General features: G+C 38.3%; 1 protein-coding gene across 1 annotated transcript in view; it reads right to left on the minus strand.

Annotated features, from left to right (window-relative positions):
* Positions 1-15721, minus strand: part of ssh2a (slingshot protein phosphatase 2a) — a 74481-nt gene that overhangs the window by 57609 nt on the left and 1151 nt on the right. Inside the window, exon 2 of the mRNA XM_061925627.1 lies at positions 11084-11127. Within this exon, the coding sequence (XP_061781611.1) occupies positions 11084-11127 (44 nt within the window). The remainder of the gene's footprint in view (positions 1-11083; positions 11128-15721) is intronic.

The following is a 15721-nucleotide window of genomic DNA, read 5'->3' on the forward strand; positions in this document are numbered from 1 at the left end:
TCAAAATGCTGAGGCAAAAATTTCCACATCAACACCGTATGAAAAAATGTGTGATTTTTTTAGTTGTGATTTCCTTCTCTGCATGAAAGTTTAAAAGTAGCATATATTAATGCAGTATGAAGAATAATGTTTTAATGTAGACATGCAAGCCTTGAAAGAACATTTTGAAAATCAAGACTACATTTCCTGCAAATGGGTGCATTTCTACCCTATATTTTAACTTTAGATTTATTCTCATATCAAACTCTTTTGGCTGTCTTTTTGACACTTACATCCGGCGCCCCCCTCCACACCCTGGATTATAAATAATGTAAATAATTCAATGTGATTATCTTGTGTGATGACTGTATTATGATGATAGTATATATCTGATAGTATATATCTGTATCATGAATCAATTTAAGTGGACCCCGACTTAAACAAGTTGAAAAACTTATTGGGGTGTTACCATTTAGTGGTCAATTGTACGGAATATGTACTTCACTGTGCAACCTACTAATAAAAGTCTCAATCAATCAATCAAAACACATAGAATCATCATACTGCTGTGATTATATGCATCAAGTGTTCATTCAAGGCTAAGGCAAAATATCGAGATATATATTGTGTATCGCAATATGGCCTTAAAATATCGCAATATTAAAAAAGCCCAGCCCTAGTTCAATGATGCCATTTCTGTTTGTCATGTATAATTTTGTCTATTTTGTGTTTATCCTTGAATAAACAGGTTAGTTTCTTGTTACCAACCATTGTGTATTATTCAAACTCCCCTAATTCAACTGGCTAGTTGTTATCAAGAGTACTAAAACCGTTTTCAACATGATTCTGACAACTAAGTAGGCTAAATAACTTTAAACTTTAATACATGCTCGGATAGGCCAGTATCGGTATCGGATCGGAAATGCAAAAACAATATCGGTATCGGATCGGAAGTGCAAAAACCTGGATCGGGACATCCCTACTCACGACCTACCGATCTCAGGGCGGACACTCTAACCACTAGGCCACTGAGTTTGTTTACTTACAGTATGTCGGATAATTAAAAGTTACTGACTCCTCAATTACAATGGTAAAACATACTAATGATGAATAAAAGTTGATTGCATTTGAAAGGGTACTTACATACATTATTATCGTTATATATTATAAATTCATTAGTGCTTGATTTGGTGCTGATACTAATATCCTTTACCAGCAATCATTTGTGGGACGATATAGCGTCCTGCAAAAGGTATCATTCCAGGACTAGCACCTCGGTTTGTACAGTACATTATTGTACAGAATGACAAGGCTCTGTGTGTATGTGTATGTAGTAACCAATATTATACAAGGACGACTGCATGTTAAACAGAATGCAGGTGTGATGAGTATAAACAACACTACTCTGGGTGTGTGTGAACATTTGTTCAACTAGCAGACTTACAAAAGCAGGAGTTGCTACTGTAACTTGCTGTGTTTGTTTGCATCAACGTAACTTATAACTTCGATCCTGGATGACCATCAACAGTCCTTTGAAAGATCGAATTTCGGAAAGTACTTACTTTATCTACAATCTGCATCTGAGTGGGTCCTCTGTGCACACCAGTACTCCACAGGAAATTAAAACAGACTGAGAAAAGTACTTCTTCCTTTTGTTACTAATCCAAGCAAACAGTCTATGTTATTGTGGATCAAAAAAAGATGACACACCCAAATTTGTTAAATAAATTTTTTCATTAAGTGCTTAAATCAAGACAACATGTTGTGGAACTAAAACGCAAATATGATAATTAGAGTTCTTGGGATATAAGCTAAACTCTGTGGTGTGTAGAAAATAAGTTATATAGTGACAGGGACAATGTCATTGTGTTTGCTTGCTCAAGGGCACCTTTTCGTGCTTAGAAAATCAAATCAATCCCCCTTCAGAAATTGGTCTGATCGAACCAGGTCCCTACAACCCTTGATCCCACTCAATAAATACAGTAGCAAACATTGGAATATGCAAAAGGAGGCAGAGCTAGTCTGTTTGGCTCACTTTTCATTTTTCGCTTCTCTTGAGTGGGGAGCAAAAACCTTGCAGGTCGGGGTTTTGAAACAGATGTATCGTTCTTGTGACAGCTGTGCCACGTCACATGATATCCCTGCAATGGGACAGCCCCCTTGTCCTAAAACAAACAATCAGTTTTGCCAGTTGACCAATTGTCTAAATGACTGACAAAATACCATCACATTTTTGATATTTTAGTTAAATGGCATTATACCTCAATGGCGTGTGGAGCGCAGATAAGAGTAGCATTTAAAGGTAGTGAATGGACAAAATATACAAAGAAGTATAACATCCACTATTTGTTTTACTGGCCACATTTTTTTTTTGACTTCTAGTTGGATCCATATGCAGGGTGGGGAGCACAAAGTTAATTGGACCACGGCTCTTATGTAATACACGTTAGCGGTCACTCAAGCAGGCCCCCTGGCTGCACCCCATGTCAGTGTGTAGCAATGCTGGACAAATGGTGAGATATGAACCAAATAGTGAAAGAGGACAATAATGACGCTGTTGGGAATATATACAATGTGCATGTGAGTAGGTATAATTTCACCAGCTGCTTTTCTGATGTATTACCTAACATAATGTGAAACAAAAGAGTATAAGGGACTGGGGCGGGATTAAAGGTGCATACGCGTGATGTCACCATGTTTCGGAAATGTGTGTGTATGTGTTTGGCACATTTCTTTCTAGCATAACTGACCTTGGAATCAACTTCTTCCGTGCAGTCAACACAAAGCAAATAGCACAACAATAATTTGTTTAATCTGAAATGCAATTAATGTCTCTGCAACATCTTTCTTTCTTAATTAGGTACAGAATGTGAGACATTTGCAATTAGTCACGTGGAAATTGCCTGTCAGTTTTCAGCAGATTGTGACTGTTTGTTTCATGTTTAAAAACAATATTCACAGTAGATGTGTGTATTGATTTTTGGTGATCTGGATAGAGTTTATTTGCAAAACAAGTTCAAGGGTTGGGAGGAAAAATAAGTTTATGCTCTGTTTCTCAACAGAGAGACAGTTAAGATGTTCCATGCTGTGACCAACTAGCTTCAACTGTTCAGAATGACCTCACAAATATAATGGCTTTGTTTAAGTTTGTGCAGTGTAATAACAAGCCCAGTGTGTGAATGAGTGGAGGGTTGAATACGTTCACCGCCCCACCCAAATGACGGCACAACACTAAAAGGCCAATAGGTTTTAGGTTTTTTTCAGTTCCGTTTCTTTTTGCATTGCACAAAAACAACATTAAGTTAACATGATCGTCAAGTATCAAGGTTTCTTGGCCACACAAAACATCCACAGTGAAAATGTACGGTAATTCCAACAACTGTAGACATATTTTAGAGAACAAAATCAACACAATGGCTCATTCAGTGGGCTCGCGTGCATTAACCGGTACATAATATTTTCATAACCTGACATTTTACCAGGCAGTGGACTTGTGAGGCTCATGAGGGTATGAGCGGGTCCAAAATATGCATGAATGAAATCTGAGAGGGAACCTCTACCAAAGTTCACGCTGGAGTGTGAGGCAGAATACAGACATGACGCAGACGAAATTTATGTAATATGTTTGGGATCACTGACAAAATGCCTTTGTTGTTTTAAAGGTGTTTTAGATATCTACATCTTCCCAGAAGGATAGCAATTTAAAAGCAAAAATCTATTTTTTTTAGTCATATCTGAAAAACAATTCTTATTAGAAACTAATCTGTAGTTAGTAGAATTGGTAGCTCAAACTGACCTTTGACCTCAGTTACAACAATCCTCATGCATTTGCTACAAGACAAAATCATCAGGATTCAGGTTTTGATGATGAGCTACAGTATTGATATCAGTGTTGGTGGGTTATGGAGGGCAACAAAACGTAAGCAAAAAAAAGAAAAAGAAAATAAATACGCTTAAAAATTTGGGCTGTCTAAGTTAACCCGATAACACGTTAACTATAAGTATAAGTTTCAATAATGGCACACATTTTTATAACAGCCAAATTAACGCACACTCTTTTTTGACCCTTGGGTCGTGCCGTTGCGGGGGAAACCTGGCTGCATTTTACTTGTTACTGAGGAGCCACAACTTTAAGCAAGCAGAAATAGACAAAGAAAAGGGCACCTTATGGAAATATCAGGTTTAAAACCACAACAAGTTGTTCTCCTGACAAGAAAGTTATATTTTTCGCCTTGGGACGACATCACTGCAGCAAATGCCTGCTCTTCAGAGGCGGTTGGTGCTTCACTTCCGTGTTTCTATTACCGTTAGGTGCTGTGATAACATAACAATTCGACGGTTACTGTGAGTGCTTTAGTAAGTAGGATAGCTTAAAATCTCAACAGAAATAAAAGACTGTAGGCAGGAAGTCGAAAGGAAACTTTTTTTTATTGCAAACAGTCGATGGGACATGAAATCATGTCGCGACACTTTCTCAAACCAGTCACACACTTTTCCGGCTTAAAAATAAAAGTGCTACGCTATACATCCGGTTTAACTACATTAACAAAGTAAAACTGTCTTACATTACGATCATGCTTTGTCAAATATGTTTTGTAATGTTATTCTGTGATACATTTCCAGTAGTCTTATCAAACTTACAAAGCACCCACTCTCTGTCTCACCGCCTCTCTCTCAGCTAGCTAGCTGCTAAGCTAACGAAGCTAAGCTTTTCAGACAACATTCACACTCGCATTCTCACACTAGGGCCAATTAAGTGTTGCCAATCAACCTATCCCCAGGTGCATGTTTTTGGCGGTGGGAGTAAGCCAGAGTACCCGGAGGGAGCCCACGCAGTCACAGGGAAAACATGCAAACTCCACACAGAAAGATCGCGAGACCAGGATTGAACTCAGGACTACTCAGGACCTTCGTATTGTGAGGAACATGCACTAACCCCTGTTCCTCCGTGCTGCCATATATATATATATATATATATATATATATATATATATATATATATATATATACACATTTATATTTGTTACAAGCGGCTGTCTAAGGACAGCCATAATTGCTATGTGGCCTTCAATGAAAATAAGTTTGACACCCCTGACCTAGAAGCAGTCCGCTACAAATACGCCTGTTAGCCCGCCAAGTACTTGAGCTGATGCAGCGCCTGCAACTGGATGTGACCTCATGTGCAACAAAAGTATTGAAATCAGTAGCCCGTACCCAAAAACGTAACGAAGGGTGTCTGTATACTTGCAAGCTGGCAACACTGATCCTTCCTGCTATGTCGTCTTATTCTATGGAAGACGACATGCTTATGAACGTGTTAAGAAACAGTGTTACAATGCCATCTATTATACTGAGTTGTAACGACTAGCTACAATCACAGACAATCATATGATAATGTATTTATGAGCGAGCCAGGGCAAACAGGTAGCGCCAAATCTATTTATGGCAATCTAAATCAATTATCGGATGTATGAGCAACACTGAATATACACAGTATACAGTTCAAGTTTAAGATTTTGTGACAAGATTACACTGACAAGCAGGTTTTATGCCATCTTTGCGTTTCTTTCTTTTTTTGGCACAACAATGAACTACGTACACAGTCAATAACAGACATACAAACTACAATATATGCGTGCTGCGTTTCATGGCTGTGTGCTGCTATTCCCATAGACACAACATGTACACAATGTGAGCTTCAAGAACCATTGTGTACAATGAAGACAATTCAACAGTTGCCCATCTGACGCAAAACATGCAGCCTTTATGTTTGAGTTTCTCCCACCTATTATCTGCTCATAATCTGTTCAGGCTTGTGGCTCAGCTCTGTTACTCAACAGCAAAACCGAACCAAGTGAATCATGACTTCCTTCCTGATACATGCATGCAGATACAAACCTCAAAAAAAAAAACTTTCTACTCTACGATCATGCACATCAAGCCCCAGCCTACGGCATCAGGATCAGACATTGACGACAATATTCACAAATACAATAATTTTTCTATTCTGAGACTTAATCTCCTAAAAAAAAACAAAAAAAAAAACTGCTGGGTTAAATAGACATTAAAATCAGTCATGGTGTACAACTGTACACTAGTGTCATGCGATATTACAATATATATTGCAGTACGACATAAAAATGTCTATCCTACGCGAAAACTCTTGTTGTTTATGCCAGTGTTCCTTAACCATAGGGCCAGGGCCAGGACCAGGTTGTGAGCACCCCCTAGTGGGCTGCCAAAAAATGTGTTTCGCAGAGGTGGTCCACAGGGGCCGCAGCGGTACTCAGTTGTAATACACTTTTTCACTACTTGTGGCAGTAATGACCATATCAAACAAACAGAAGCAGTCTGGAGCTAAAGTCATCAAGAATTTTCATAAGCACAAAAACTATGACTAAATTTGTGAAGCTGTATTTTCGTTTGCACTTTAATTTTATTTACAGTTTATTTAAATGACATATATATTATCAATTTAGTTTATTTATTTTAGCATAACACTGTATATAAATATATTTTTTGGCAATTATTTATGAGTCCCTTCTTATGCAGTATATTTGGTTAGTACTTATTTTTCTAATCAGCCTGATCTAACCCTACGGTTTATGTGTTAAATAAATAATCTTTGTGATTAACACACACTTTCATATCATTTAACAAGGTTGTAAACTGCTTATGTACAGTAATAATAATAATAATAATAATGGATTATATTTATATAGTGCTTTTCTTGACACTCAAAGCGAAGTGAGAACCCATCATTCATTCACACCTAGTGGTGGTAAGCTACTTTCATAGCCACAGCTGCCCTGGGGTAGACTGACGGAAGCGTGGCTGCCAGTTTGCGCCGATGGCCCCTCCGACCATCACCATCATTCATCATTCATTCACCAGTGTGAGCGGCACCGGGGGCAAGGGTGAAGTGTTCTGCCCAAAGACACAACGGCAACGATTTGGATGTCAAGAGGCGGGGAGCGAACCTGCAACCCTCAGGTGTCTGGCACGGCCGCTCTACCCACTACGCCATGCCGCCCCAGTAGGTTAGATATAATTATTTAATATTATTAAAATCAAGAATAAGATGCCTAATTTAGTGTTAATATTTGAGTGGGGCCCTGAGGCCAAAAAGGTTAAGAACCCCTGTTTCATGCCATAACGTAAATGTCTGGGCTGCGGATAAGTTTCATTATAACACTGCTACTTTGTGGGAGCATTTTGATGTCGCTTGAAAGAACTTTGCAGCGAGAGCCAGTGGGAACATGGATGTCAACATTGTAGAAGAACGGAAAGCACAATGGAAGCTAAGCTAACAAAGTTCGAAGAGGAATTGGTGCTAAAAAAGGGGGCGAGTAACTCCTTCGTTTGGATTAAAAAAAACAGACAACGACCAAAAAACGATAGGCTAATCTGCAAAACATGCCACTAACGAGTCGATGCTATCGATTGGAATACGCCTATTCTTTTCTATTACTTAAAAACACGCCCACGCCATGAAAACAGTTCAGATACAGTGTTAAAATGTTACAAAACTACAATGTATTTAAAAGAAAAACACACCAAACAAGCTTAACGGAATAGTCCAAAGGCACCGTTTATGACAAGCAGACCAGCATACATCGATAAATATAGTAGTCAAAAGAAAGGGCTGGTACTAAAAATATTTGTTATATGTCTCGTTTTTTAAAATGTCTACAAATGGCGTGTAACCTCTTTTCAGCAAAACAAAGCAATAACTCTGGGCATGTGTTTTGCTTTTTTTTTTTATCTAGGACAAATTTCAAAAGATGGACTGCCGTCACAAAAGACGTCATGCATGATGTCGACATTTCTTGCGAGACTTCTTCATTCTCTGCTGGCTTATGTGACACAGAGTGTTAATTATGGGAAAAACTTTACAAGTAGTACAAGTGGCCTAGTGGTTAGAGTGTCCGCCCTGAGATCGGTAGGTTGGGAGTTCAAACCCCGGCCGAGTCATACCAAAGACTATAAAAATGGGACCCATTACCTCCCTGCTTGGCACTCAGCATTAAGGGTTGGAATTGGGGGTTAAATCACCAAAAATGATTCTCGGGCGCAGCCACTGCTGCTGCCCACTGCTCCCCTCACCTCCCAGGGGGTGATCAAGGGTGATGGAACAAATGCAGAGAATAATTTCCCCACACCTCGTGTGTGTGTGTGTGACAATCATTAGTACTTTAACTTAACTTAAATAATAATACACATTGGGAAATGTAAAAAAATAATTACAATAATAATTTTAAAACTTTTAGAAATCAAAACAGAAAGAGATTAACATATTTAAACACCAATTATGGTTCAATGTTTTTTCTGCCAAGAAAGTATATTGTGTGTCTGCTTTTTTAAAGTAATTTTTTCAATGAAATTTGTTAAAATATTTTAGTGTGTGTTTAAGTACCTTATTTTCGGACTATAAGTCGCTCCGGAGTATAAATTGCACCGGCCGAAAATGCATAATAAAGAAGGAAAAAAACATATATAAGTCGCACTGGAGTATAAGTCGCATTTTTTGGGGAAATTTATTTGATAAAACCCAACACTAAGAATAGACTTTTGAAAGGCAATTTAAAATAAATAAATAATAGTGAAGAACAGGCTGAATAAGTGTACGTTATATGACGCATAAATAACCAACTGAGAACGTGCCTGGTATGTTAACGTAACATATTATGGTAAGAGTCATTCAAATAACTATAACATATAGAACATGCTATACGTTTACCAAACAATCTGTCACTCCTAATCGCTAAATCCCATGAAATCTTATACGTCTAGTCTCTTACGTGAATGAGCTAAATAATATAATTTGATATTTTACGGTAATGTGTTAATAATTTCACACATAAGTCGCTCCTGAGTATAAGTCGCACCCCCGGCCAAACTATGAAAAAAAATGCAACTTATGTCCGAAAAATACGGTAGTCAAATTATGAAAATAAAATAATCGTTAAAAAAAAAAAAAGATAAATGGGCCGCACAACATGCATGCAAATTTCGGAGCTTGTGACGGTGAAACATCTACAAGAAGTTTGGAATGTCACCATGGTTGCTACTTTTTATTTGAAACAACGCGAGTAGGCCTAATCAATAATCTCTAAACTCAACAAAAACGTAAGACATTTAATTTCCGCGTTCACGTAACCGCGAACAGAGTCACATAAATGCCTAATAAAACAGAAATCCACTGATAAATGCAAAATAATATCAGAGAAATTTACATAAAGGAACCGGCAAGGAAAATTTGGTCATTGTGAGGAGAAGAAACATTTGTTTGGGAAAATAATGTGTCCGGTAGCGCTCATTAATACCCGACACACTTAACAGCCCCGTCCTGGACTAAACAATGTTGAGACTGTCCCTTGAAACGGTGCCTAAACTACAAAGCTTAAGCAAACAAAAGCAATCCACACACCCACAACGCATCTTATCTGCTTGTGTTGTTGTGAACGACATCATCGATGTAACATTAATGTACAAACAGCGGTCGCAATTTGAGAGGCGCTCTCTTTTTTTTTTTTTTAACAGCCTCAAGTGAGTCACCTCTATACTCATCAAGATGAGAACAACAGCACAGCACACTTCCCTTTTCAGAATAATAGGACGGTGTGCCAAATCCGGTCTGACTGTGCTACCAAAATAAAGGTTTCGAAAAAGTACCTTGCACAAGCATAATGTACTTAAAGCACTTATTGATAATGTTCCACAAGTACTATGCTTTAGCCTAAAATACTGGTAAAAATTGTCCAAATATGTATTACACCAATAAATGTAAAGATTTTTGCATTTATTCAACAAACATTTTATAAAATGTTAATTTACACAAAAAGCAAACAAGTGTAAAAGGTAAACATTTTTTATTTAAAACAAAACTGAAAAATTATTTAGTTTTTTATTTTGCCATTTATTGTTATTTAAATGTATTGTTATTGCTGTTATTATCATTATTTTCATTTTACTTGTTGTGGTTTATTAATTACTAATTAATACCCAGATGTTTTTAAACTTTATTTGAAATGGAGTTTTGGTGTTACAAAAAATACTGATGTTTTAAAATTAATGAATTAATCATAGCTACAATTTAAATCAACCAAACTAATCTTGATTATTATTTTTTCCATAATCGTCCAGCCCTATTAACTAGTAAAGGTGGAAATCTTTGGCCACCGCACGATTCGATTCCGATTAGGATTCAGGAGCTAAGATTTGATTCAAAATTAAATTAAAAGTTAAAATTTTAAATCGATGCATTTTAATTTTCAATTATTATTATTTTTTCATTCATGCAGTTTTACATTTCTTTTAATTCCACTAAAAAGCGTTTATCACTTGCAACTTTTAAAAACAGTGCATTTTTAACAAAAAAATCCCATTGCATTCATTAAATTAATACAAATGTATGCAAAACTGGAACATAAGTACCCTATAATAACAGGAGCTGGTCGGGTCTCTCAGGGAGGTGGCTCTCTGCAGTCAGCCACATTTTAGTACTGTCTGCATTACTTTATTTACAATAAATACATCGATTATTGACATTTACTAATCGATTTTATAATCGACCATGTCTGAATTTCCCCCACTTCTAGGCAAAAGATGGATTTTAACCTGAAACCTTCATGTTTCTGGTCAGCCGATATACCATCTGAGCCACGCCACACCGAAAATACTGACAGAAAATTATGACATCAATAGTTTATGCAATCTTCATGAAAGCCAACATTTCATTATTATTATTTTATCTGTTGGCTTTGCATAGATCCTTGTCCTCATTTGTATTATTGTTTGTTGTGTAACTTGATCCAAGTTGATCTCCAAATTGGATTGCGCAACAATATGAACTTAATTCATTAATTCATCTAAGTGGTACAAAGACACAAATCCTATTTGCATATCTGCATTATATAGAAGATTTCGGGACTAAAGTAGGGACTTTGGGAGAACTGTGAATAATGTTTATCAAGTGCAGTTGCAACTGTCAGAATATTAATAAGCCAACTCCCCCTAGTGGCGTACATCCCAACCTGCAGCCTCCAGAGAAGAACCAGGGGAGGGACGTGAGAGTGTGTGACTAAACAGGATGTGGTCTCACCTTCTGGCCTGGGAGCGACAGTCATCCTCACCACTGCCAGACTCCTAGAAGTAGCAGAAGTACGTCATTAGTGCATCATCAGCTGGAGAGAACACAGTGTCCCACGCAGACTGCAATGGATGCTTGCATCACACGCTGAGAGGCAGGTACAATTAATTGAAATTACTTTAAAAGCAAAAAATTGGACTCCAGGCAGAAGGATACAGCTTAAACAGCCTGTCCATACTCGCCACTCTCTGCTATTCTCTCCCCCTTCCAAAAAAAAAAAATGCAATTATCCTCCCCCACCACTGCAACCAGTCCACCACATACACAAACATTTTAATCCCTTTTCTAATCCCTTCCAAAACTCAGGAACTTTCTCTTCGGCATCAATCTGTCCTGGTTGGACACAATGTCCAAACTACGCTGGGATGGCAAAGGCTGTGCTTGCGAACTGTTAAATGATGGCGGATGAAACAGGTGGAAGAGGAAGGAATTTTCACCCTGTGGTTCCCAGATGTGAGCATCTGATGGGACAGCTGCCAGCCTCAGCATCCTCAGTATTGACTCATTTTAGGAAATATATAAGGACACACACACACTGCCTGGCAAACAACACGCCACTATTGACACCCGTAATGTACAGGCCCTCCGATAATCATTCCATTTTTCATTATTCACACACGGCATAGCAATAGGGCGTGATGCACAACCTCATCTCTATGGTTACATCCGCTGCATACATGTCTAGGGAGTGGCCTCATAGCCAATCAGAAGAGAGAAGTTGGTGGGCTGCTAGGCAGATTACTGCACACAGGGGGTGGCCGCTCCCTGCTGTGCTAAACGCAAGTAATGTGAGATGGGTGGGTCAATATTTCCGAAGATAGACGCCCAAGAACTAGAAAACCAGGGGCAAAGGTGAGGGCGGAGAGTAGGGGGGTGAAATATTGGGTAAAATATATTTATCATCTTATCATTTTGTATTTTTTCATGGAAAACCATTCCAAAGTTTGCATATGGCAACGCTGCAAAAAAATGTGATAAATAAACATTGCATTAATGGAACCCCGGTACACTCTCAGTAAGTGTTTTGCACTTTAGGACTATAAACTGCTCAAGAACCATAGACTGAAGTTACTTTATTTAATTACAGACAGCTTGTGAGTTTAAATGTGCAGCGTATGGCTCAGTTGTGTTTTATTGTTAAAGGGGAGCTATTATGACAAAACCTGGTTTTGTTGTATTTAGAATCTGCCTAAGTGTCGAATATTTGTAATCAAACCGTGAAGGCTTGGCGGAGATATTTACCGGTATAAAATAATCTTGCCTTGTTTCGTACTTCGGCCATAACAGCATTTTGGAATTTGCACAACCTGTGACGTTTTTCCCAACGATAACAACAGCGGATTATCTATAACATACAGGAGAACCTCGATTTACAAACTTAATTGGTTATCGAAAATGTTTTTTAAAGGGGAACACACTTTTTTTTAAATTTTGCCTATCGTTCACAATCACTATGAAAGACATGACGACGGATGAATTTTTTTTCAATGCATTGTAACTTGTAAATAAACGTGCATAAAAGTTTGCTTAAAGAGAAGCCAATGGGAGGTCTTCTATTTTGCCCATAAAACCCAATCAATAACCATCCAAATAGTGCCAACAGTACTCTATTTACATTTTGCCCGCCTGGAGTATGAACCAAGTATTAGTGATATTGTTATTATAAGCGCTAACGCAGACAAACTATTGATAGCGGCGCCGTGATCATGAGCTTGTGTGCCAAAGTTGACATGATCGACTGGTAAACTGCTTCCTTGTTGCCTCGCACGTCAAACTTCATTCTCGATCATAAATTGTGCATCTCACCTGGATAGTAGACGAACGAGGATGGATTACGACAAGTTGATACACTTTGACAGCTAAAATGGCGAGAACGACATGAAAAGACACTTGGGTCCACACCCCTTTTTTCTTCGCGAGTTTTATAAGTCATACTCTTAATCTAAATGGGAATATACGAACATCCAAGCAGTCGGCATCCTAATGACAGCAGACCTTGTACAGTAAGTGATGTGGTCATGTAGTCTGCAGTGAGTAATAATCAGTAATGATGTTGAAAAAAAAGGCAAATGTTGTGATTCATTTTTTAAATTAATGCGCCGCACATGCTCAAAATGAGCAAAAAGGCGTAGTATTAAATATTATTATAAATGTGCCCGTCACTACATTACATATACACTCTATACTTACAGCATGTATATAAAACCTGAACCGTTAAACCGGTTAAAGGGGCTTTTAGCAACATTTACACAGATGCCTAGAGGGCGCTAACTTTCTAATGTAGTTCTAGCGTTATATCCCGCCGTGCCCCAGCTTCTATGACGCGTACGTACACAACACATGCACACGTGTTAGCTTTGGGTGGTGTTGGGTAATCATAGCGATTTGGATAGCTAGCGTTAGCTGTCATTGAATGTATATTCCATCATAACAACAACATGACTGCAAAATTGTTTGTTGCTTCTCTGGGACTACTTTTGTATGTGTGTACGTGCTCCCTGCACGTACGTGTTTACGAGACCGGCTAAGTGACCGCCGTAAACACCAATCATTTTATTCGGGCCAGTAAAACAATTTGTTACACAAACTTAGTTTTTGTGAAAAAAATATATGAACAGTTTTGACATGTACATGTTCTGTTTAACCACGAACGGTAACAAAAGCTAGCCGCTTGTTATATTTTTGCTTGAAAAATGTTATTGTGAGCAAGTTGCAAACAGCCCCTTTAAGAGACTTGTTGGGGACAACTTTGTTTTGGATTTTAGATGAAAAGCAGTCACATCTTGGACTGATCACGCGACAAATACAGGGCATGAAAATGTATCAAAGTTAATAGGTATAGGGCATTGGTCAGCAACCCGAGGCTCTTTAGTGCCGCCCTCGTGGCTCCCAGGTGCATTTTTAAAAAAGGATTGAAAATGGAAAAAGATGGGGGAATTTTTTTGTTTTTGTTTTAGTATGTTTTTTGTTTGAGAACAAACATGTTGCATTCGACAAAACCTTCCCAATTATTAGAAAGCATCGTTTAAGGTTCCCCTCCTCGGATAATTTTTTACACGGGTAAGTGCGCCGTGTATTTCTTGAATCTACGGCTCTTGGCTTTGTATGAACTCATTGATCGTTTACAAACTGAGTTCGGAGAGGAAGTGACGCCAGAAAGACCGCGCCCCACACAGGAAGTGACGTCAGAAAGAACGCGCCACAGCCAGCTTCAAAATAAAGCGGTTTCGTAAGCTACTGGAAATATGAAGGCGAGTCATCCAGACATGCCGTGTTTCTCCTTCCGTCTGTACAGACGCTTGTGGAAATCACACATGAATACCTTAAGAGAAAGTGATTGCAGTTATTTGGGATACAACACTTCTCGGACGGCAAGAGAACTTTCGAATGTCGAGGTCAGCTGTGATTCTATTTAGCGAAAAACTTTGTCCATTTGTCGAAGGAGAGTCAACGAGAATGCGAGCTCTCATGGATGTGATAAAAAAGGTAATGTGTTGTTTGTATTACCTGGCCGTCGAGGAAAAATTACGGAAAACGGCAAATGCATTTGGACTGGCAAAGCAGACTGTATCAGTTATTGTCCGCCATGTATGTCGCGGACTCAACGTCTAGGTCCAGAGTATATAAAGCAGGGGTCACCAACGCGGTGCCCGCGGGCACCAGGTAGCCCCTAAGGACCAGATGAGTAGCCCGCTGGCCTGTTCTAAAAATAGCTCAAATAGCAGCACTTACCAGTGAGCTGACTCTATTTTTTAAATTTTATTTATCTACTAGCAAGCTGGTCTTGCTTTGCTCGACATTTTTAATTCTAAGAAAATATTTTAAAGACTTGGTCTTCACTAACTGACAAAGAAACAGATAACAGATTTGGTGTCCAGTTCAAAGTGTGACATGATTTATTTAAAAATTTGAGAGTTGACTTTTGTATTTTACATGAGTTATTATTTGCACAAACATGGTGCAAAGTAATTCATGATTTGTTAAAAAATGTTAGTGGCTAGCTAGTTAAAATGGGATATTGTGATTTCACAAGACTGTCTTAGAAGTGATCATTTGAAAATGTTCAATTTGAAAAATGTGCACTTAGAGAAAATATAAAAAATAAAGTGTTGCATATTGATATTTATTTGTTTCTATATATATTTATTGTGAGAAATCATTAAGATGATCAGTGTTTCCACAAAGATAAATATAATTAATTATTAATAATAACATAGAATTAAAGGTAAATTAAGCAAATTGGCTATTTCTGGCAATTTATTTAAGTGTGTATCAAACTGGTAGCCCTTCGCATTAATCAGTACCCAAGAAGTAGCTCTTGGTTTCAAAAAGGTTGGTGACCCTGGATATAAAGTCACCAAAAACGAATGGACAATGAAGTTAAAGTTAAAGTTAAAGTACCAATGATTGTCACACACACACTAGGTGTGGTGAAATGTGTCCTCTGCATTTGACCCATCCCCTTGTTCACCCCCTGGGAGGTGAGGGGAGCAGTGGGCAGCAGTGGTGCCGTGCCCGGGAATCATTTTGGTGATTTAACCCCCAATTCCAACCCTTGGTGCTGAGTGTCAAGCAGGGAGGTAATGGGTC

The sequence above is a fragment of the Nerophis lumbriciformis genome, linkage group LG30, assembly GCF_033978685.3.
Source record: "Nerophis lumbriciformis linkage group LG30, RoL_Nlum_v2.1, whole genome shotgun sequence".
Classification (NCBI taxonomy): domain Eukaryota; kingdom Metazoa; phylum Chordata; class Actinopteri; order Syngnathiformes; family Syngnathidae; genus Nerophis; species Nerophis lumbriciformis.